This window comes from Staurois parvus, unplaced genomic scaffold (assembly GCF_062004578.1).
Source record: "Staurois parvus isolate SC_StPar_1 unplaced genomic scaffold, SC_StPar_1.0 ptg000584l, whole genome shotgun sequence".
Lineage (NCBI taxonomy): Eukaryota > Metazoa > Chordata > Amphibia > Anura > Ranidae > Staurois > Staurois parvus.
Genome location: NW_028318380.1, coordinates 446546 through 471906, shown reverse-complemented (window position 1 = coordinate 471906; position 25361 = coordinate 446546). Strand labels below are relative to the sequence as shown.

At 51.4% G+C, this 25361-nt stretch overlaps 1 protein-coding gene across 3 annotated transcripts in view; it reads right to left on the bottom strand.

Moving 5' to 3' along the window:
- Window positions 1–11491, bottom strand: part of LOC149450071 (cadherin-15-like) — an 81477-nt gene extending 69986 nt beyond the window's left edge. The window contains exon 1 of one of the 3 annotated variants that reach the window (XM_089692392.1): window positions 11376–11491. In XM_089692392.1, the coding sequence (XP_089548518.1) occupies window positions 11376–11429 (54 nt within the window). In that variant the 5' untranslated portion in view covers window positions 11430–11491. Of the gene's footprint in view, window positions 1–10803; window positions 10837–10907; window positions 10940–11375 lie in introns of those variants that run through there. The other 2 variants (XM_089692394.1, XM_089692393.1) reach the window with 2 other exon arrangements.
- Between the last annotated feature and the right edge of the window lie 13870 nt (window positions 11492–25361).

Here is a 25361-nt window from a genome sequence, read left to right as displayed (position 1 = left end):
CCAATGATGGGGCACTACTCCCCCACTGACACCAATGATGGGGCACTACTCCTCCCACTGACACCAATGATGTGGCACTATTCCTCCCACTGACACCAGTGATGGAGCACTATTCCTCCCACTGACACCAGTGATGGGGCACTACTCCCCCCACTGACACCAGTGATGGAGCACTACTCCCCCACTGACACCAGTGATGGGGCACTACTCCCCCCACTGACACCAATGATGGGGCACTACTCCCCCCACTGACACCAATGATGGGGCACTACTCCTCCCACTGACACCAATGATGGGGCACTACTCCTCCCACTGACACCAATGATGGGGCACTACTCCTCCCACTGACACCAATGATGGGGCACTACTCCTCCCACTGACACCAATGATGGGGCACTATTCCTCCCACTGACACCAATGATGTGGCACTATTCCTCCCACTGACACCAGTGATGGGGCACTACTCCCCCCACTGACACCAGTGATGGAGCACTACTCTCCCCACTGACACCAGTGATGGGGCACTACTCCCCCCACTGACACCAATGATGGGGCACTACTCCTCCCACTGACACCAATGATGGGGCACTATTCCTCCCACTGACACCAAGGATGGGGCACTATTCCTCCCACTGACACCAAGGATGGGGCACTATTCCTCCCACTGACACCAAGGATGGGGCACTATTCCTCCCACTGACACCAAGGATGGGGCACTATTCCTCCCACTGACACCAACGATGGGGCACTATTCCTCCCACTGACACCAACGATGGGGCACTATTCCTCCCACTGACACCAACGATGGGGCACTATTCCTCCCACTGACACCAACGATGGGGCACTATTCCTCCCACTGACACCAGTGATGGGGCACTATTCCTCCCACTGACACCAGTGATGGGGCACTATTCCTCCCACTGACACCAGTGATGGGGCACTATTCATCCCACTGACATCAGTGATGGGGCACTATTCCTCCCACTGATACCAACGATGGGGCACTATTCCTCCCACTGACACCAGTGATGGGGCACTATTCATCCCACTGACATCAGTGATGGGGCACTATTCCTCCCACTGACACCAACGATGGGGCACTATTCCTCCCACTGACACCAGTGATGGGGCACTATTCCTCCCACTGACACCAATGATGTGGCACTATTCCTCCCACTGACACCAGTGATGGGGCACTACTCCCCCCACTGACACCAGTGATGGAGCACTACTCTCCCCACTGACACCAGTGATGGGGCACTACTCCCCCCACTGACACCAATGATGGGGCACTACTCCTCCCACTGACACCAATGATGGGGCACTATTCCTCCCACTGACACCAAGGATGGGGCACTATTCCTCCCACTGACACCAAGGATGGGGCACTATTCCTCCCACTGACACCAAGGATGGGGCACTATTCCTCCCACTGACACCAACGATGGGGCACTATTCCTCCCACTGACACCAACGATGGGGCACTATTCCTCCCACTGACACCAACGATGGGGCACTATTCCTCCCACTGACACCAACGATGGGGCACTATTCCTCCCACTGACACCAACGATGGGGCACTATTCCTCCCACTGACACCAACGATGGGGCACTATTCCTCCCACTGACACCAGTGATGGGGCACTATTCATCCCACTGACATCAGTGATGGGGCACTATTCCTCCCACTGATACCAACGATGGGGCACTATGCATCCCACTGACATCAGTGATGGGGCACTACTCCTTCCACTGACACCAATGACATGGCACTACTCCTCCCACTGCAAAATTACAGTTATGAAGTAGCAATGAAAATAATTTTATGGTTGGGGGTCACCACAACATGAGGAACTGTATTAAGGGGTCGCGGCATTAGAAAGGTTGAGAACCACTGCTTTATAAAGTGCACTTTAAAGGCATAAATACTCTACAGAGACATGATTGAAAAAAAAAAAATCGTAAATGCATTGAAAACCAATTAACCCATTTGTATTGCGAAAAAATTCGGAAACCGAAACGTGTTCCCATAGGAATGCATTGAAAACCAATTAATCCATTTCGGAGGTCAGAAAAAAGTCAAAAAAGTCTTTTATCTGTTCAAAACACTTTCTAAAGTGCACTTTAAAGGCATAAATACTGTACAGGGACATGATTAAAAATTAATTTGTAAATGCATTGAAAACCAATTAATCGGTTCCGGAGGTCAGAAGAAAGTAAAAAAAAGTCTTTTGTCTGTTCAAAACTCTATAAAGTGCACTTTAAAGGCATAAATACTGTACAGAGACATGATTATAAAAAGAATTTGTAAATGCATTGAAAACCAATGAATGCGTTCATATTGCGAACAACAAATCGTAAACCGCGGCGTTATGGTCAATGGATTTTCATTCGTAAACCGAAAATTACGTTAACCGCGGCGTTTGTGAACTGAGGTACGCCTGTATCTAGATATAGCTATAGGGGGCAGCGCAGAGCAAAGCAATATCTACGCAGCCTAACTCTAGGTTTACATCGGTGCGGGTGGTGCCGCTGCGGATCCACATGAAAATCCGTGCAGCCGCACCACCCGCACAGAGGAATGCGGACCCGCGGGTGGGTGCCGTTAGTTCTAATGGCACCCGCCCGTACTGGAAAACACCACCATACTGGGAACCTCGACTGCGTTTTCAGAAGTGCCGGGACTTCTCAGCGTGTCATTCAAATGAATGAGCTCTCATGCGCAAAACGCGGCCCGCACGCCGCATGTATGTGATGCGGGGTGATAAGCCTTTGCTATGACCCGGTTCTGACTTCATCTTGGAATAATGCGGGTAAATACTTTGTAATCACGATCATAAAATGACGGCGCTCCTTCAGTGAAGCCGATTCACCTGCGTGGTTCCCACCGCAGCGGGAGAGTACGCACAACGCATTTGAAGAGGATGATGAGCGCGGTTTGTTTGGCTCTGTTGATGGGATAATAATCCGGCGATATCATTCATCCTCCCCGACAGATAAAAGCCGAAACACATCTGTTTCAGTTCCCAACTAACTGCGAGATGCTGCAAAATCATCCGAAAGATTCCCATTAATCAAATTGTTACCAGCGGTGGAGGGGGGGGGGGGGCAGAACCAATCGCAGGGATGGGATTCATGCCGCTACTGTCGCTTTAAAGGCCAATTAGAACTACGCAGTCCGGTAGCGACTTGTGACTAATTGCTCTGTATATCCATATATAAAGTGTGTGTGTGTACTGTATGTATGTATGTATGTATGTATATGTATGTATGTATGTGTGTGTGTGTGTGTGTGTACTGTATGTGTATGTATGTATGTGTGTGTGTGTATATATATATATATATATATGTGTGTGTATATATACAATCAGGTCCATAAATATTGGGACATCGACACAATTCTAACATTTTTGGCTCTATACACCACAATGGATTTGAAATGAAACGAACAAGATGTGCTTTACCTGCAGACTGTCAGCTTTAATTTGAGGGTCTTTAAATCCAAATCAGGTGAACGGTGTAGGAATGACAACAGTTTGCATATGTGCCTCCCACTTGTGAAGGGACCAAAAGTAATGGGACAGAATAATAATCATAAATCAAACTTTCACTTTTTAATACTTGGTTGCAAATCCTTTGCAGTCAATTACAGCCTGAAGTGTGGAACGCATAGACATCCCCAGACGCTGGGTGTCATCCCTGGTGATGCTCTGCCAGGCCTCTACTGCAACTGTCTTCAGTTCCTGCTTGTTCTTGGGGCATTTTCCCTTCAGTTTTATCTTCAGCAAGTGAAATGCTCAATCGGATTCAGGTCAGGTGATGGACTTGGCCATTGCAGAACATTCCACTTCTTTGGTGGCTTTTGCAGTCTGCTTTGGGTCATTGTCCATCTGCACTGTGAAGCGTCCAATGAGTTGTGAAGTATTTGGCTGAATATGAGCCGATAATATTCCCGAAACACTTCACAATTCATCCGGCTGCTTCTGTCAGCCGTCACATCATCAATAAATACAAGAGAAGCAGTTCCACTGGCAGCCATACATGCCCACGCCATGACACTACCACCACCATGATCACTGATGAGGTGGTATGCTGAGGACCATGAGCAGTTCCTTCTCCATCCTCTTCTCTTCCCATCACTCTGGTACAAGTTGATGTCGGTCTCATCTGTCCATAGGATGTTGTTCCAGAACTGTGAAGGCTTTTTTACATGTCGTTTGGCAAACTCTAATCTGGCCTTCCTGTGTTTGAGGCTCACCAATGGTTTCCATCTTGTGGTGAACCCTCTGTATTCACTCTGGTGAAGTCTTCTCCTGATTGGTGACTTTGACACACATACACCTACCTCCTGGAGAGTGTTCTTGATCCGGCCAACTGTTGTGAAGGGTGTTTTCTTCACCAGGGAAAGAATTCTTCGATCATCCACCACAGTTGTTTTCTGTGGTCTTCCGGGTCTTTTGGTGTTGCTGAGCTCACCGGTGCGTTCCTTCTTTTTAAGAATGTTCCAAACAGTTGTTTTGGCCACGCCTAATGTTTTTGCTATCTCTCTGATGGGTTTGTTTTGTTTTTTTCAGCCTAATGATGGCTTCACTGATAGTGACAGCTCTTTGGATCTCATCTTGAGAGTTGACAGCAACAGATTCCAAATGCAAATAGCACACTTGAAATGAACTCTGGACCTTTTATCTGCTCGTTGTAATTGGGATAATAAAGGAATAACACACACCTGGCCATGGAACAGCTGAGAAGCCAATTGTCCCATTACTTTTGGTCCCTTAACAAGTGGGAGGCACATATGCAAACAGTTGTAATTCCTACACCGTTCACCTGATTTGGATGTAAAGACCCTCAAATTAAAGCTGACAGTCTGCAGTTAAAGCACATCTTGTTTGTTTCATTTCAAATCCATTGTGGTGGTGTATAGAGCCAGAAATGTTAGAATTGTGTCCATGTCCCAATATTTATGGACCTGACTGTATATATATATATATATATATATATATATATATATATATATACAGTGAAGGAAATAAGTATTTGCTCCCCTGCTGATTTAGCATGTTTGCTCAGAGGTGTGTAGGGGGAGGAACCAAGAGATGGTGCTCAGAGGTGTGTAGGGGGGTGGAGACAAGGGATGGTGCTCAGAGGTGGGTAGGGGGTGGAACCAAGGGATGGTGCTCAGAGGTGGGTAGGGGGAGGAACCAATGTATGGTGCTCAGAGTTGGGTTGGGGGAGGAACCAAGGGATGGTGCTCAGAGGTGGGTTGGGGGAGGATCCAAGGGATGGTGCTCAGAGGTGGGTAGGGGGAGGAATCAATGTTTGGTGCTCAGAGTTGGGTTGGGGGAAGAACCAAGGGATGGTGCTCAGAGGTGGGTAGGGGGGCCGAGACAAGGGATGGTGCTCAGAGGTGGGTAGGGGGGCCGAGACAAGGGATGGTGCTCAGAGGTGGGTAGGGGGGCCGAGACAAGGGATGGTGCTCAGAGGTGGGTAGGGGAGCCGAGACAAGGGATGGTGCTCAGAGGTGGGTAGGGGGATGAACCAAGGGATGGTGCTCAGAGGTGGGTAGGAGGAGGAACCAAGGGACGATGCTCAGAGGTGGGTAGGGGTTGGATACAAGGGGTGACTCAGAAGGGGAGGGGGGTTCCTGCACTTATTCTTTGAGAAAAAAAGCCATACATATATACAGCGAAGGAAATGTATATTTGCTCCCCTCTGATGGTGAATGTTCGCCCCTCACACAGAAATGATCGGTCTAACAATGGAATGTTCGCCCCTCACACAGAAACGATCGGTCTAACAATGGAATGTTCGCCCCTCACACAGAAATGATCGGTCTAACAATGGAATGTTCGCCCCTCACACAGAAACGATCGGTCTAACAATGGAATGTTCGCCCCTCACACAGAAATGATCGGTGTAACAATGGAATGTTCGGTGTAACACTGATAGACAGAATACAACAACAAATTCAGCAGAAATGCGTCTAACAAATGATGACGGATCTGCATGTTCATGAGGGAAAGAAGGATTTGATCCCCTATCATTCAGCAGGATTTCTGGCTCCCAGGTGTCTCTCATACAGGTAACAAGCTGAGATTAGAAGCAGTCTCTTAAAGGGAGTGCTGCTAATCTCATTGTGTTACCTGTATAAAAGACACCTGTCCACAGGAGCCATCAAACCATCAGATTCCAAACTCTCCACCATGGCAAAGACCAAAGAGCTGTCCAAGGATGTCAGGGACAAGATTGTAGACCTACACAAGGCTGGACTGGGCTACCAAACTATGGCCAAGCAGCTTGGTGAGAAGGTGACAACAGTTGGTGCAATCATTCACAAATGGAAGAAACACAAAACAAGTGTCAGTCTCCCTAGGTCTGGTGCACCATGCAAGATCTCACCTCGTGGAGGTGAGGAATACGCATTTCCACGACGTACAAATCATTTTTGGTTCACTTGCCAAACTGTTTCCATATAAAATACAATTTGAACCATTTCTGGATGAAAAGAAAAAAAATATATCTTTGTTGATAATCTCGGTTTCTTGGCTCAGTGTTCTGCAACTTTTGCAGCACTGGAATTCCGGGCTCATCGCCCATCACAGGCACCGATTGCAGCTTTGAAAAGTAAAGTGATACTAAACACACCATCTAATCTACATCCTCCCTTCTATTACTGAATATGGACAGCTCACTTCATGTATCTTCATTAAAAAAACCATCTAAGTACCTTTTTTCTTATCAATATACAGCTGTCACATGACCCAGCTCTCTCCCAGCCTGTCTGCAGGGAAACAGTGGTAGGAGGAGCTTCACGTTCTCTGCTGCTGATGATACAGGAGATGGTCAGAGACTGCAGACATGATACAGGAGATGGTCAGAGACCGCAGACATAGTAAAGGAGATGGTCAGAGACCGCAGACATGATACAGGAGACGGTCAGAGACCGCAGACATGATACAGGAGACGGTCAGAGACCGCAGACATGATACAGGAGATGGTCAGAGACTGCAGACATGATACAGGAGACAGTCAGAGACCGCAGACATGATACAGGAAACGGTCAGAGACCGCAGACATGATACAGGAGACGGTCAGAGACCGCAGACATAGTACAGGAGATGGTCAGAGACCGCAGACATGATACAGCAGATGGTGAGAGACCGCAGACATGATACAGGAGACGGTCAGAGACCGCAGACATGATACAGGAGACGGTCAGAGACCGCAGACATGATACAGGAGACGGTCAGAGACCGCAGACATGATACAGGAGACGGTCAGAGACCGCAGACATGATACAGGAGATGGTCAGAGACTGCAGACAGGATATAAAAGATGGTCAGAGACTGCAGACATGATACAGGAGATGAGCAGAGACCGCAGACATGATACAGGAGATGGTCAGAGACTGCAGACAGGATATAAAAGATGGTCAGAGACCGCAGACATGATACAGGAGACGGTCAGAGACCGCAGACATGATACAGGAGACGGTCAGAGACCGCAGACATGATACAGGAGATGGTCAGAGACCGCAGACATGTTACAGGAGACGGTAAGAGACCGCAGACATGGTACAGGAGACGGTCAGAGACCGCAGACATGACACAGGAGACGGTCAGAGACCGCAGACATGACACAGGAGACGGTCAGAGACCGCAGACATGACACAGGAGACGGTCAGAGACCGCAGACATGACACAGGAGACGGTCAGAGACCGCAGACATGACACAGGAGACGGTCAGAGACCGCAGACATGATACAGGAGTTGTTGGAGACTGGGGAACATGCTTCAGGAGGCTGGACACATATAACAGGAGACTGCTAGAAATCGCTGATATACTAGGGCAATAGGGAAACACAGATTAGTGTCTGTAGGGGCCCCAAGGGCTGCACAAAAGGGGGTCAAAGAGCCACATGCAACCCTAGGCTAGGATCACTCCAGTATGATGCAACTGAGTGTGCGCTTGGTTCCACGCATTTTATTGCGCATTGCTGCTCGTCACATGTAGGGAATCCTATTCATGTCAATGGGGGGTTGCCCTACCTGCAGAAAAGCACGCAATTGTGTGTAGATGTGTACCAAGCCTTAGATCTTTCATCGATGTGATTCGGGACGATAAATGACTCTACAAGTTACTTTTTATGTAGAACAATATACACTACATTTTCAGAAGTATTGGCCCCGCCCCCCCAAATCATGTGATTCAGGTGTTCCAATCCCCTCCATATCATGTGATTCAGGTATTCCAATCCCCTCCATATCATGTGATTCAGGTATTCCAATCCCCTCGATATCATGTGATTCACGTGTTCCAATCCCCTCTATATCATGTGATTCAGGTGTTCCAATCCCCTCCATATCATGTGATTCAGGTGTTCCAATCCCCTCCCAGTCATGTGATTCAGGTGTTCCAATCCCCTCCCAATCATGTGATTCAGGTGTCCCAATCCCCTCCATATCATGTGATTCAGGTGTCCCAATCCCCTCCATATCATGTGATTCAGGTGTTCCAATCCCCTCCATGGACACAGGTGTATACAATCAAGCCCCTAGGCATGCAGACTGCTTCTACAAACATTGGTGAAAGAATGGCGGCATCCTTACGATCGGCACACACAAATGACTTCCATGTTTAAAGGGCCGATGTGCATTCAGATCGCTCTTCAGAGGGTATTTCACAGGCAGTGAGGAGGCGTTATATTGCCTCCTCCCTGCTTTCTTTAGGGTCGGTCCTCACCATAGAAATGCAGTCTGGATGCGTTTTTGTACGCGCTGCGTTTTTTGATGCGTTCCAGTTAATTTTGTCCCCCCTCTTTTTTTTCAACTTAAATAGGGACATGTGCATTCCTGTGCGTTTTTGATGCGTTTTACTGCGTTCCAGTACAGCTCAAGGCAGAAAAAATTCAGCCTGTTCTAATTTTTTTTCTGGAACCAGAACTGACTATGCTGTTGGAAAGCATGTAACCTGCCATCAATGAATTTTTGATGCTGGAAAAAAAAAAAACGCACTGGACTGCATGTGGTGTGAACTGAATCTTTTTGGTGCTGATGCGGTGCGATCTGAGTCATACACAATGTACGGCTCAAACTGCACCGCACAGTAATCGCATGTTAAGTTAACAACCCCCCGAAATTGGTTCGCAAAACGCAGAATCGGATCGCATGCGTGTGAATAACCGTGTTATCAGAAAAAAAAAAAGGGTCCTGCACTATTTTGGATCGGATGCGCTGCGATCTGAGCCATACAAAATGAATGTGTGAAATCGCACCGCACAGAAATCACATGCGATGTGCTGCACTGCAGAAATGTGAACCCGGGCTTCACCGTTCATTACTGAAATCGGTTCACAAAACACGGTGCGATGTGCAGAATCGGATGGCACGGGTGTGAACATTCATGCGATCCGATTCTGGTGCGGACTTGGTGCGATCTGAGCCATATACAATGTACGGCTCAAACTGCACCACACAGTAATCGCATGTTAAGTTAGCATCACCCCGAAATTGGTTGGCAAAACGCAGAATCGGATTGCATGCGTGTCAATACCCGTACGATCCGATTCTAGTGCAGAAATAAAATGGTCCTGCACTGTTTTGGTTTGGATGCGGTGCGATCTGAGCCATACAAAACGTACGGTTCCAATCGCACCACACAGAAATCGCATGTGATGTGTACAGGAATGTGGTGCAGTTCCTCTGCGAATCACATGCGATGTGCTGCACCGCAGAAATGTGAACCCGGGCTTCACCGTTCATTACTGAAATCGGTTCACAAAACGCGGTGCGATGTGCAGAATCGGATCACATGGGTGTGAATCCCCATGCGATCCAATTCTGGTGCGATCTGAGCCGTACACAATGACAGAACCCGGGCTTAACCTCTCGATCCCCATACTAGCGTGCTGCCGCTATGCGCATCGTGCGCGGTCGTGGGGTGCTTGCAGAGCAGCTTATATACTTGAGCCCAGGGGCAGACTGACCATTTGGAAACTCGGGTACTGCCCGAGGGCCCGGGGTCAGTAGGGGGCCCCAGGAGATGCCCCTGGTACCTTTTTCATAGGCTTTTTTGTGTTTGGGCAAGGACACAGGGGCCCCATGATCCCCTATTGCCCGGGGGCCCCATGATCCCCTATTGCCCGGGGGCCCTATGAGTTGTCAGTCCACCCCTGCTTGAACCTGCGTTCAGCAGGCACTGCGCCCACTGAATATGCTGCGGGGGGGGGGGGGTATAATTCGCTGCATGTGCACACCCCCAGCTACTCCTCCACACAGCTAAAGGGGATAGCGGTTGGGAAGGGTGCTTTTACCACCCCCCTTTAGCTGGGGGGTGTACACGGGGGATGGCAGTAAAAAGCGTAGGTTGACTGCAGGATTTTACTGCCCCCCCCAACTACCATGAACGAGCCCTAATGGGGGTCATCCACTTCCAGAAAAGCTTTGTTCTCCCCCATGCTAGCTAAAACTAGAAGAAAGTGTCTGGAGTTAGTCTTCAGTGCCGGACCATGACTGCCCCCCCCCCCCCCAGATGGTCTCACTCCTCCTGCTGCAGTCTCAGCATTGTAAAAGTCAGCAGGGCTCTCCAGCGTCGGAGAATGAACAAAACTGGGGGGCTCAGAAATCTCATGGGAGCCCCCCCCCCCCCCCCCCTCTAAAAAAAAAAGTTTCTGGGACTTTCCGCTCCCTGGATTGGGAAGGGATGAAGGAGCGAGCTGACCGTTTTGTGCGGCGAAGACTTCCTAATAAAGCTTCGAATAGTTCGTGCAAAAAGTGAGTCGCTGTCAGCGGCGGGCGCTCTTACCTGGCACCAGAGGGGCGCGAGGACGCACATGGCCCGGAGCGGGCGCTCTCACCTGGCACCAGAGGGGCGCGAGGACGCACATGGCCCGGAGCGGGCGCTCTTACCTGGCACCAGAGGGGCACGAGGACGCACATGGCCCGGAGTGGGCGCTCTTACCTGGCACCAGAGGGGCGCGAGGACGCACATGGCCCGGAGTGGGCGCTCTCACCTGGCACCAGAGGGGCGCGAGGACGCACATGGCCCGGAGCGGGCGCTCTCACCTGGCACCAGAGGGGCGCGAGGACGCACATGGCCCGGAGCGGGCGCTCTTACCTGGCACCAGAGGGGCGCGAGGACGCACATGGCCCGGAGCGGGCGCTCTTATCTGGCACCAGAGGGGCGCGAGGACGCACATGGCCCAGAGCGGGCGCTCTTACCTGGCACCAGAGGGGCGCGAGGACGCACATGGCCCGGAGCGGGCGCTCTTACCTGGCACCAGAGGGGCGCGAGGACGCACATGGCCCGGAGCGGGCGCTCTTACCTGGCACCAGAGGGGCGCGAGGACGCACATGGCCCGGAGCGGGCGCTCTTACCTGGCACCAGAGGGGCGCGAGGACGCACATGGCCCGGAGGATCCGTCCCTCCATCCCAGCCGGCTCCGATGATGTCCTCTGTCGTTGTGTCTGCCTGAGCCTAGAGCTGCGCTCCGCCTGTGTGTGACTGACAGCACAAGTGTTGTGGAGTGTAACTTTACTCCACTCCATGGGGTGGGAGGGGGGATCACAGGGGTGCCGGGAGGGGGGATCGCAGGGAAGAGCGCCTGCAGCTGTGCCCGTTACACGGTCGCCTCTGTTCAAGGTCACTCCCCGGCTCCTGCACCCCCAATTATTGTCGGGGCGATCGGGACGCCGCGGAATGCGGAGACAATGCGATAAAAGCGCCACCTGTTCCCAAATCAACCAGATCAGGTTTAAAGGGCAGCCGCTGGATGGACGGTGAAGCCCGGGTTCACACTGGTGCGGCGCGACACATCGCATGCGATTCGCACAGGAAGCGCACAACGCATTCCCTGCTAATCACATGCGATTTCTGGGCGCTGCAGCTTGAGTCGTACATTTTGTATGGCTCAGATCGCATCGCATCCGGACCAGAATGCTGCAGGACACTTTTTTTTTTTGTCCGCAGCAGAATTGGATCTCGTGGGTGTTCACACTCATGCGATCCGATTCTGCACATTACTTCGCGTTTTACAAACCGATTTCAGTAATGAGCGGTAATCCCGGGTTCACACTGGTGCGGTGCGACACATCGCATGCGATTTGCTCAGAAACCGCACACCGCATTCCTGTGCATGCGATTTTTGTGTGGTTGCAATTTGCGCCATACATTTTGTATGGCTCAGAAGATCGCATCTGGACCAGAATGCTGCCGGACGTTTTTTTTTATCCGCACCAGAATCGGATCACGTGGGTATTCACACCCATGCGATCCGATTCTGCGAACCAATTTCAGTAATGAATGGTTAATCCCGGGTTCACACTGATGCGGTGCAGCACATCGCATTTTAATTGCACAGGAACCTCGCACCGCATTCCTGTGCAAATCACATGCGATTTCTGGGCGCTGCAATTTGCGCCATACATTTTATATGGCTCAGATCGCACCGCATCCGGACCAGAATGGTGCAGGACGGTTTTTTTTGTCCGCACCAGATTCGGATTACATGACTATTCACACCCCATGCGATCCGACTCGCACCGCGTTTTGTGAACTGATTTCAGTAATGAACGGTAATCCCGGGTTCACACTCATGCGGTGCGGCACATCACATGTGATTCGCACGGGAGCCGCACCGCATTTCTGTGCACATGACATGCGAATTGCATGCGGTGCAGTTTGAGTCGTACATTTTGTATGGCTCAGATCGCACCGCATCAGAACCAAAGAGGTGCAGGACCCTTTCTTTTTTTGTCCGCACCAGAAATCGGATCGCACGGGTATTCTGCGCATCGCACCGCGTTTTGTGAACCGATTTTGGGGTGTCATTAACATACACAGCCGCAGCGATTCGCATGAACAGGGTGATCGTCAGGCCGTGCAGAAATCGCACAGAAACCAATGTGAATTCCGCACGGCATCAGCATGAACCCGGGCCAGGGGCGGACTTACCATTCGAGCATTCAGGCACTGCCCGAGGGCCCGGGGTCAGTAGGGGGCCCCATAAAATGCCCCTGGTACCTTTTATAGGCTTTTTTGGGTGTATTTTGAATGTGGGCGAGGACACAGGGGCCCCATGATCCCCTATTTCCTGGGGGCCCCATGAGTTGTCAGTCCGCCCCTGATCCGGGCTAAACTCAAAATCAAACGTTTATTATATCGCAGCTTAGCGATTCTTAGATGTGGCGGCTGCATTCGTTTCCTTTTTGCTTCCTTGCTTCTGTTTTCACCTGGTGATCCTGCCAGGAAGTCTGTTGTTTTTTTCAAAAGGACAAGCTCTCTTCCAGATGTAGCAGTTAGAGGGATGAGATGAACCATTGACCACTGACAGGGGTGCTGACAATGATCAGCTTTTATTGATGGAAACCCTTTATCCCTAAAGGAACGAAAACTGTGACTGTAACGGATTTTAAAGTGTCAGCCGGAGTGTTAGTGTATCTAAATCTGCTAGTCCATCTAACACTCCCCTCCCCCACACTGACAGTGCCGCTGTCCATAGGTCCCCCTGTGCTCCTTCCTCCAGAGTGGGGGCGCTCTAATACAGGAGGTGTGTTACCGGGCGGATCACCAGGTGAAAACAGAGGGGGAAGAAGCCTAAAAGGAAAACGAATGCAGCCGCCACGTCTCAGGATCAGTAATCTGCAGAAAAGGGACGTTTCTGGTTTCGGGTTTTTTATCGCTTTAAGAAGAACAAAAAGCGGGAAAACCAAGAAATTGTTCTGCGTTCACCTTTGGAATAAAGTTCTCTAGGCGGGAAATTCCCCGCTACGTCTGAAAACAAAAAATTGTATTTAAATTTATTTCTCTGTAGCCAAAAAAAGATATAATTCCATTATGTGAGCAACAAATGCCTCTGCAAACCCAGATATTACCATGTAAAGGTAGACGCGACATCATCGGGCTGTGCATAGCCTGTGCAGAGTGAGAGTCTGAGGGGAGCGGATATAGTGAATGTGGGGTCCGGGGAGAGCGGATACAGTGAATGCGGGGTCCGGGGAGAGCGGATATAGTGAATGCGGGGTCCGGGGAGAGCGGATATAGTGAATGCAGGACCCGGAGAGAGCGGATATAGTGAATGCGGGTTCCGGGGAGAGCGGATACAGTGAATGCGGGGTCCGGGGAGAGCGGATATAGGGAATGCGGGGTCCGGGGAGGGCGGATATAGTGAATGCGGGGTCCGGGGAGAGCGGATACAGTGAATGCGGGGTCCGGGGAGGGCGGATATAGTGAATGCGGGGTCCGGGGAGAGCGGATATAGTGAATGCGGGGTCCGGGGAGAGCGGATACAGTGAATGCGGGGTCCGGGGAGAGTGGATATAGTGAATGCGGGGTCCGGGGAGAGCGGATATAGTGAATGCGGGGTCCGGGGAGAGCGGATATAGTAAATGCGGGGTCCGGGGAGAGCGGATATAGGGAATGCGGGGTCCGGGGAGAGCGGATATAGTGAATGCGGGGTCCGGGGAGAGCGGATATAGTGAATGCGGGGTCCGGGGAGAGCGGATATAGTGAATGCGGGGTCCGGGGAGAGCGGATATAGGGAATGCGGGGTCCGGGGAGAGCGGATACAGTGAATGCGGGGTCCGGGGAGAGCGGATATGGTGAATGCGGGGTCCGGGGAGAGCGGATATAGTGAACGCGGGGTCCGGGGAGAGCGGATATAGTGAATGCGGGGTCCGGGGAGAGCGGATATAGTGAATGCGGGGTCCGGGGAGAGCGGATATAGTGAATGCGGGGTCCGGGGGGGCATATATAGGGAATGCGGGGTCCAGGGGGGCATATATGGGGAATGCAGGGTCCGGGGGGGCATATATGGGGAATGCGGGATCCGGGGGGGCATATATAGGGAATGCGGGGTCCGGGGGGGGGCATATATGGGGAATGCGGGATCGGGGGGGGCATATATAGGGAATGCGGGGTCCGGGGGGGCATATATGGGGAATGCAGGGTCCGGGGGGGCATATATGGGGAATGCGGGGTCCGAGGGGGCATATATGGGGAATGCGGGATCCGGGGGGGGGGTCACATATAATGAATGTGGGGTCCGGAGTTCAGGAACACTTTAACCTTTTATTACTTTATAGAGTTCTCAGCTGTGAAGCGGCAGATTTTGCCATTAGCGCGTCTTTCGGATGACATCACCGGAGCCGGACGCTGCAGTCAGTCGCGACCCAACAAGGATGCGCTCACACCGGGGGTGGGGGGTTGGGGGCCGCAGGGCCAGCACAGCCCCTATATCCTCACAGCACAGGTGGCAAGTGGGGGCTCAACCATCGGCCAGCGTCCATTCTTACTGCGACCGCAGAATCCGCGGCTGGCAGGGTCATGGGAGACGATGAGACGGCTGTTACTGGTGACTCACAACTACCAGGCTGGAGGAGGAGGAATGAGGAGGAGGAGGAATGAGGAGCCCCTGCGCCATATATATATATATTTTGCCCCCCTGATCCCAGTATTATGTCCTCCTGATCCCAATATTGTGCCCTCTTGATCCCTGTATTGTGTCTTCCTGATCCCAGTATTGTGCCCCCTGATCCCAGTATTGTGCCCCCTGATCCCAGTACTGTGCCCCCCCTGACCCCTGTATTGTGCCCTCCTGATCCCAGTACTGTGCCCCCCCTGACCCCTGTATTGCGCCCCCTGATCCCAATATTGCGCCCTCATGATCCCAATATTGCGCCCTCCTGATCCCAGTATTGCGCCCCCCTGACCCCTGTATTGCGCCCCCTGATCCCAGTATTGTGCCCCCTTGATCCCAGTACTGTGCCCCCTGATCCCAATATTGTGCCCTCCTGATCCCAGTATTGTGTCCTCCTGATCCCAGTATTGTGCCCTCCGATCCCAGTATTGTGCCCTCCTGATCACAGTATTGTGCCCTCCTGATCCCAGTACTGTGCCCTCCTGATCCCTGTACTGTGCCCCCTGATCCCAATATTGTGTCCTCCTGATCCCAGTATTGTGCCCTCCGATCCCAGTATTGTGCCCTCCTGATCCCAGTATTGTGCCCCCCTGACCCCTGTATTGTGCCCCCTGATCCCAGTATTGTGCCCCCTTGATCCCAGTATTGTGCCCCCCCTGACCCCTGTACTGTGCCCCCTGATCCCAGTATTGTGCCCTCCTGATCCCAGTATTGTGTCCTCCTGATCCCAGTATTGTGCCCTCCGATCCCAGTATTGTGCCCTCCTGATCACAGTATTGTGCCCTCCTGATCCCAGTACTGTGCCCTCCTGATCCCAGTACTGTGCCCTCCTGATCCCTGTACTGTGCCCCCTGATCCCAATATTGTGCCCTCCTGATCCCAGTATTGTGCCCTCCGATCCCAGTATTGTGCCCTCCTGATCCCAGTATTGTCCCCTCCTGATCCCAGTATTGTGTCCTCCTGATCCCAGTATTGTGCCCTCCTGATCCCAGTATTGTGCCCTCCTGATCCCAGTATTGTGCCCTCCTGATCCCAGTATTGTGTCCTCCTGATCACAGTATTGTGCCCTCCGATCCCAGTATTGTGCCCTCCTGATCCCAGTATTGTGCCCCCCTGACCCCTGTATTGTGCCCCCTGTTCCCAGTATTGTGCCCCCTTGATCCCAGTATTGTGCCCCCCCTGACCCCTGTACTGTGCCCCCTGATCCCAGTATTGTGCCCTCCTGATCCCAGTATTGTGTCCTCCTGATCCCAGTATTGTGCCCTCCGATCCCAGTATTGTGCCCTCCTGATCACAGTATTGTGCCCTCCTGATCCCAGTACTGTGCCCTCCTGATCCCTGTACTGTGCCCCCTGATCCCAATATTGTGCCCTCCTGATCCCAGTATTGTGCCCTCCGATCCCAGTATTGTGCCCTCCTGATCCCAGTATTGTCCCCTCCTGATCCCAGTATTGTGTCCTCCTGATCCCAGTATTGTGCCCTCCTGATCCCAGTATTGTGTCCTCCTGATCCCAGTATTGTGCCCTCCTGATCCCAGTATTGTGTCCTCCTGATCCCAGTATTGTGCCCTCCTGATCCCAGTATTGTGCCCTCCTGATCCCAGTATTGTGTCCTCCTGATCACAGTATTGTGTCCTCCTGATCCCAGTATTGTGTCCTCCTGATCCCAGTATTGTGCCCCCCTGATCCCAGTAATGTGCCCCCCTGATCCCAGTATTGTGCCCCCCTGATCCCAGTATAGAAATGCCCGCAGCGATAAAAGAAGAAAAGAATTAGCGCAGGGCAGGCATGACTAGGCCTGGAGTGGGAAGGAAGACGTGTGAGGGGTTAATGATTGTTTAGAGTTGGTAAAGGATAGCTGGGGGATCTGGTTGGTAGAGGAGAGTGTAGGTGGGGTCTCCTGCACTTTAGGGTGGGGTGTTCTTGGGAGGGGCGTCAGTTGGGAGCTGGACGTGGGAGAGAGAGCTTCCCTCCCGCCCGCCCTGTTTGGTGAATGTTGTGTTCCTCCTGGGGGGGGGGGGGGTGTTATTTTGGTTCCTGGGCGGTGGTTGGTCTTTGGAGGCGGTTCTTATCTTGGAGGTACAAAATGGTGTGGGACCCATCGTTGGTATGGGATGCCCGGGAACATTCCCAGTTAACCGAGGTTTAACTGGAAGGTGGTGGTCTCCGAGCTGGTTGGTTGCGGCTGGAGGCCTAGTGTATAGGGTTGTCCGCAGGTGCATTTTGGATCGTTTTGGTGGTGCCTTCGAAGACCAACGACAATTCTTTATGTTTCTGTTATAAGGAACGGTTGATGTGTTTAAACTTGATGGGTTAATAAAAGGCCGTGCTGGGCATTTACTCCAAAATTGGTGTTGTGTTTTCTGTAAGTATAGTAAGTAAAGGGGATTGGTATGGAAGGGTAACGGTGGTGTAGTGGGGTCTGGATGAACCTATCTCGGGTGCACTAGTCATGTGTCCTCCTGATCCCAGTATTGTGCCCTCCTGACCCCAGTATTGTGCCCTCCTGACCCCAGTATTGTGCCCTCCTGATCCCAGTATTGTGCCCTCCTGACCCCAGTATTGTGCCCTCCTGACCCCAGTATTGTGCCCCCCTGACCCCAGTATTGTGCCCTCCTGACCCCAGTATTGTGCCCTATTGACCCCACCATTGTGCCCCCCCTGACCCCAGTATTGTGCCCCCCTGACCCCAGTATTGTGCCCCCCTGACCCCAGTATTGTGCCCCCCCTGATCCCAGTATTGTGCCCTCCTGATCCCAGTACTGTGCCCCCCCTGACCCCACCATTGTGCCCCCTGATCCCAGTACTGTGCCCCCCCTGACCCCACCATTGTGCCCCCTGATCCCAGTATTGTGCCCTCCTTAACCCATCAGCAGGACCGGTATCTGCTCCTTTGTACAAGGAGGGACAGGAGGAGCCCTGCCAGAGCCCTACAAAATTACCTCCAGCAGGCCACTGGTGTAAATGTCTCTGACCAATCAATCAGAAACAGACTTCATGAGGGAGGCCTGAGGGCCCGACGTCCTCTAATGGGCCCAGTGCTCTCTGCCCGGCACCATAGAGCTGGATTTGCATTGGCCATTGAACCCCAGAATTGGCAGGTCCACCACTGGCACCCTGTGCTTTACACAGATGAGAGCAGGTTCCCCCTGAGCACATGTGACAGACGTGAAAGTGTCTGGAGAAGCCGTGGAGAACGTTCTGCTGCCTGTAACATGGTTCAGTATGACTGTTCTGGTGGTGGGTCAGTGATGGTGTGGGGAGGCATCTCCATGGAGGGACACACAGACCTCTACAGGCTAGACAATGGCTTCTGACTGCCACTAGGTATCGGGATGAAATCCTTGGACCCATTGTCAGACCCTACGCTGGTGCAGTGGGCCCTGGGTTCCTCCAGGTGCAGGGGGTCCTGGGTTCCTCCTGGTGCAGGGGGTCCTGGGTTCCTCCTGGTGCGGTGGGTCCTGGGTTCCTCCTGGTGCGGTGGGTCCTGGGTTCCTCCTGGTGCAGGGGGTCCTGAGTTCCTCCTGGTGCGGTGGGTCCTGGGTTCCTCCTGCTGCGGTGGGCCCTGGGTTCCTCCTGCTGCGGTGGGCCCTGGGTTCCTCCTGCTGCGGTGGGCCCTGGGTTCCTCCTGCTGCGGTGGGCCCTGGGTTCCTCCTGCTGCGGTGGGCCCTGGGTTCCTCCTGGTGCGGTGGGCCCTGGGTTCCTCCTGGTGCGGTGGGCCCTGGGTTCCTCCTGGTGAAGGGGGTCCTGGGTTCCTCCTGGTGAAGGGGGTCCTGGGTTCTTCCTGGTGCAGTGGGTCCTGGTGCTCCTCCTGGTGCAGTGGGTCCCGGGTTCCTCCTGGTGCACTGGGTCCCGGGTTCCTCCTGGTGCACTGGGTCCCGGGTTCCTCCTGGTGCGGTGGGTCCCGGGTTCCTCCTGGTGCGGTGGGTCCCGGGTTCCTCCTGGTGCGGTGGGTCCCGGGTTCCTCCTGGTGCAGTGGTCCTGGGTTCCTCCTGGTGCAGGTCAATGCCCGGCCTCATGTGGGGGGAGTATGCAGGCAGTTCCTGAAGGATGAAGGAATTGATACCACTGAATGGCCCCCACGCTCACCTGACCTAAACCCAATAGAACCCCTCTGGGATGTCATGTTTCGGGCCATCCAACGCCGCCAGGTTGCACCTCAGACAGTCCAGGAGCTCAGTGATGCCCTGGCCCAGATCTGGGAGGAAATCCCCCAGGACACCATCCGTGGTCCCATTAGGCCCCTCCCCCGACGTTGTCAGGCATGCATACAAGCACGTGGGGGCCACACAGACTACTGAGGGCCATTCTGAGTTGCTGCAATGACATTTCACCAACATGGACTCGCCTGCTGCATCATTTCTTCACTTTGATTTTCGGGGGGTCTGTGAATTCGGTCCTCTGTAGGTCGATCATTTCCATCCAACGATATACTATATACATTTTTTCTTTATTTCCTATTTTTTTTTCTAATTCCCCTGAAATCTGTTTGTTGAGTTACAACGTTGGACAGGATGTTCCGGACTTCTCTATGGGGCAGTTGTACAGATAATGAGGATGTGTTGGGGGAGGGGAGGGTGCAGGACCTTGTGTCAGGGCTGACAGGAGTTTATTTACCCCCCCCCCCCCCCCCCCCCGCTGTCTGACCCTCTTTTGCACATGTTGCCGGTATTTTGATAGTTGCCTGAAAGACGGACCATTTGTCACCATGAATACAGTGCAATGCTGGGCCAGCCGCGCCATCAGGAGCAGTCATACTTCCCACCGCGACCTATGACCTCCACACTGATACATTGTATTTATTCATCTTTACCAACTTCTCCATCCATCCATCCATCCATCCATGTCCCCATCCATCCATCCATGTCCCCATCCATCCATGTCCCCATCCATCCATCCACCCATCCATCCATCCATGTCCCCATCCATCCATCCATGTCTCCATCCATCCATCCATCCATCCACCCATCCATGTCTCCATCCATCCATCCATGTCCTCATCCATCCACATCATCCATCCATCCACATTTCCATCCATCCATCCATCCATGTCTCCATCCATCCATCCAAGTCTCCATCCATCCATCCATGTCGCTATCCTTAAGGTGACATTTTGGACTCTTTGTGGGAGGAGTTTGGGGATGGCCCCTTCCTGTTCCAACATGACTGCCCACCAGTGCACAAAGCAAGGTCCATAAAGACATGGAGGAGCCAGTTTGGGGTGGAGGAACTTGACTGTCCTGCACAGAGTCCTGACCTCAACCCCATAGAACACCTTTGGGATGAATTAGAGCGGAGACTGCGAGCCAGGCCTCCTCCCCCGACATCAGTGCCTGACCTGACAAATGTGCTTCTGGAAGAATGGTCCAACCTTCCCATAGACACCCTCCTAAACCTTGTGGACGGCCTTCCCAGAAGAGTTGAAGCTGTTATAGCTGCAAAGGGCGGGGCCAACTCAATATTGAACCCTACGGACTAAGACTGGGGGGCCATTAGAGGTCATGTGCGTGGAAAGGGCGGGGCCAACTCAATATTGAACCCTACGGACTAAGACTGGGGGCCATTAAAGGTCATGTGTGTGGAAAGGGCGGGGCCAACTCAATATTGAACCCTACGGACTAAGACTGGGGGCCATTAAAGGTCATGTGTGTGGAAAGGGCGGGGCCAACTCAATATTGAACCCTACGGACTAAGACTGGGGGGCCATTAAAGGTCCTGTGTGTGGAAAGGGCGGGGCCAACTCAATATTGAACCCTACGGACTAAGACTGGGGGGGCATTAAAGGTCATGCGTGTGGAAAGGTCGGGGCCAACTCAATATTGAACCCAACGGACTAAGACTGGGGGGCCATTAAAGGTCATGCGTGGAGAAAGGGGTGGGGCCAACTTAATATTGAACCCTACGGACTAAGACTGGGGGGCAAATAAAGGTCATGTGTGGGAAAAGGGCGGAGCCAACTCAAAATTGAACCCTACGGACTAAGACTGGGGGGCATTAAAGGTCATACTTGGGTCAATAAAGTGTATATATGGGGGGGCGGGGACAATACTTAGGGCAATATAATGTATATATGGGGGGTGGGGACAATACTTGGGGCAATATAGTGTATATACCGGGGGTGGGACAATACTTGGGGCAATTTAGGGTATATACGGGGGGCGGGGACAATACTTGGGGCAATATAGTGTATATACGGGGGGCGGGGACAATACTTGGGGCAATATAGTGTATATACGGGGGGCGGGGACAATACTTGGGGCAATATAGTGTATATACGGGGGGGCGGGGACAATACTTGGGGCAATATAGTGTATATACGGGGGGCGGGGACAATACTTGGGGCAATATAGGGTATATACGGGGGGCGGGGACAATACTTGGGGCAATATAGTGTATATACGGGGGCGGGGACAATACTTGGGGCAATATAGTGTATATACGGGGGGGCGGGGACAATACTTGGGGCAATATAGTGTATATACGGGGGGCGGGGACAATACTTGGGGCAATATAGGGTATATACGGGGGGCGGGGACAATACTTGGGGCAATATAGTGTATATACGGGGGGGTGGGGACAATACTTGGGGCAATATAATGTATATACGGGGGGCGGGGACAATACTTGGGGCAATATAGTGTATATACGGGGGGGCGGGGACAATACTTGGGGCAATATAGTGCATGTTGGGAGTGCAGCTTTCTTTCTTGGATTAGTACTCTGCAGGGGAAATGATTACAAAATGTCACAGAATTGATTACCACTAAAAAAAAACAGCGAAAGCCGGTCACAGAGATTTTCTCGTCGCCATGAGGTGGCAGCAGAGACCGCGGATACGATGTGCTACTATGAGGACGCAGATCCTGTAACTGAGTCGCGGAATGTTTTAGAAAATCGTTGAAATCAGGAAAACTTCACAATCCCAACATTTGTTGAACATTTCTAATGAGGTCTCACCAGCGTGAGCCTGCGACCTGTCATATAAGTATCATATAAATATATAAGTATCATATACAGTTGTGTTGAAAATACTAGCTGTCAGACATCACTAACCGGATCAATCGCTGTTTTTGGTGGAAATGATATTTCTACATGGCAGATAATTTCCTAGCAGGTGTAGTAGAGTCATAGAAATCCAACAGACCCGACAGTCATGACATGCATGCTGCTGATTCTGTGTCATTGAATCACTCATTGAAAGGGGCGTGTTCACAATAATAGCCGTGTGGAGTTCTATTAGTAACGTCATTCATTCTTTGATAAACAGGTGGCAATTATTGCCCTTATTTAAGGAAGGAAGGCAGCAAATGTTGGACATGCTGGTTACAGTGCATTTCTCTCTGAAATTCTGAAGAAAATGGGTCGTTCCAGACATTGTTCAGAAGAACAGCGTACCTCGATTAAAAAGTTGATTGGAGAGGAGAAAACATATAAAGAAGTGCAGAAAATGATCAGCTGCTCAGCTGAAATGATCACAAATGCTTTAAAATGGCAACCAAAACCTGAAAGATGTAGAAGAAAGCGAAAAACTACCATTGGAATGGATAGAAGAATAGCCAAAATGGGGCGGACTCAGCCAACAATCAGCTCCAGGAAGATGAAAGAAGGTGTGACGTTCCCTGTGAGGACTCAGCCAACAATCAGCTCCAGGAAGATGAAAGAAGGTGTGACGTTCCCTGTGTGGACTGTTACAATTAGAAGACGCCGATGTGAAGCCAAGCTATCTGCAAGAAGTCCCTGCAAATTTCCACTGTTGGGAAAAAGACGTGTGCTGAAGAGGTTACAATCTGCCAAAGAGCACATTGACCGGCCTAAAGAGAAATGGCGCAACATTTTATGGACTGATGAAGGTAAGATTGTTCTTTTTGGGTCTAGTGGGCGGAGACAGTTTGTCAGACGACCCCCAAACACTGAATTCAGGCAACAGCACACTGTGAAGACCGTGAAGCATGGTGGTGCAAGCATCATGATATGGGGATGTTTCTCATACTACGGTGTTGGGCCTATTTATCGCATACCAGGGATCATGGATCAGTTTGAATCCATCAGAATACTTGAAGAGGTCATGCTGCCTTATGCTGAAGAGGAAATGCCCTTGAAATGGGTGTTCCAACAAGACAACGACCCCAAACACACCAGTAAACGGGCAACATCTTGGTTCCAGACCAACAAGATGGACGTTATGGAGTGGCCAGCCCAATCCCCGGATCTTCATCCAATAGAAAACTTGTGGGGTGACATCAAAAATGCCGTTTCTGAGGCCAAACCAAGAAATAGAGAAGAACTGTGGAATGTGGTCCAATCATCCTGGGCTGGAATACCTGATCACAGGGGCCAGAAGTTGGGGGACTCCATGCAACACAGATGTACAGCAGTTCTCAGAAACAGTGCGACTACAACCAAATATTCATGAAGTCATTCAAAGGAAAGCAAAACCTTCAAACATTTCTCAGTTTATATAGTGAATGTTGGAGTTTGTAAAGAAGAATACAAACACGGCCATTTTTTTGAACCGTCTAATATTCACTTTTCTTCCATTTTTTTAGAGGAACAACACAAATTTGATGTATTTTTCTTCATGTTGTGATTTGGAATAGAATGTGTCGTGTTCCCAATGCATTTGTGTGGATGGAAAGAAAAGGATTAGAAGGATTTGCAGCTTTAGTCACTTTTATCATCACACTGCTATTATTTTGAACACAACTGTAAGTATCATACAAGTATCATACAAGTATCATACAAGTATCATATAAATATCATACAAGTATCATACAAGTATCATACAAGTATCATACAAGTATCATACAAGTATCATATAAGTATCATACAAGTATCATATAAGTATCATACAAGTACGGTACGCTGTCGCTGATGGGTTTGCATTTCATGTAAAATGGGGTTCAGGGAGGACGTGTCCTTTAAGACGTGTTTCCTGGCACCCGGCCGGGAGTTGTGCCGTGTATGGGGATGATTATTACATTGATGCCTATTTATGCTCATTGATATTATGTTACCAAGGCGGTATCATCCAGGGCCATCTTAATAGTATCATGGGCCCCTGGGCAAAATAACGCACTGGGGCCCCTACCAGCCTGCCCCAATTTGCACAGTACAGGGGAAGCAAAAGGGCACAATACAGGGGGACTTGTTAACGCGTTTCACACCATCTCGTGCTTAATCATAATTATGAGATTGTGTGAAACGCGTTAACAAGTCCTTCCTGGGACTAGGCAACGCATTTCTGGGGACACAGTAGCCCAGAAATGCATTGTCTGTTCCCCCCCTTTGTCTCCCCCCATCATAGACAAGTGTGCCGGCTGTTTCTGCTGCAGCACTGCTTGTACCTCTCCAGTGCAGTTTCTCTGGTTTGTGCTTTCTGCCGGCTGTCTAGCTTCCTCCGGTCCCTGTTGTCTTTCATTACATGGGGCAGTGTGTGGAGATTGGATCTCCACTACAGCAGCCTTCACTCCCTACAGCAGCCTTCACTAAATGGCGGACCACGGTCCGGATCCGGACCTACTGACAACCCAGTCAGGACCATCAGCCCTCCACTCTGCTGTGCTGGATCCTCGCTAAGCTGCAGTCATTGGTTGTTAGGATTGCCAGTGTCATAGCAACCAAAGATGTCACGAGTGTGCCCCGCTCCCTGCAGCACACGTCTCCTCCCAGCTCATGCTCCCACATGGCTCTAATGGAATCTACTGATCTATAGTGAGACTCTGATGGGGGAATCTTATGTATGGGAGCACTCTGATGGGGACACCTGATACAGTATATGGGGGCACTCTGATGGGGACACCTGATGTATGGGGGCACTCTGATGGGGACACCTGATGTATGGGGGCACTCTTATGGGGACACCTGATAAATTAGGGGCACTCTGATGGGGACACCTGATGTATGGGGGCACTCTGATGAGGGAAAACTGATGTATGGAGACACCTGAT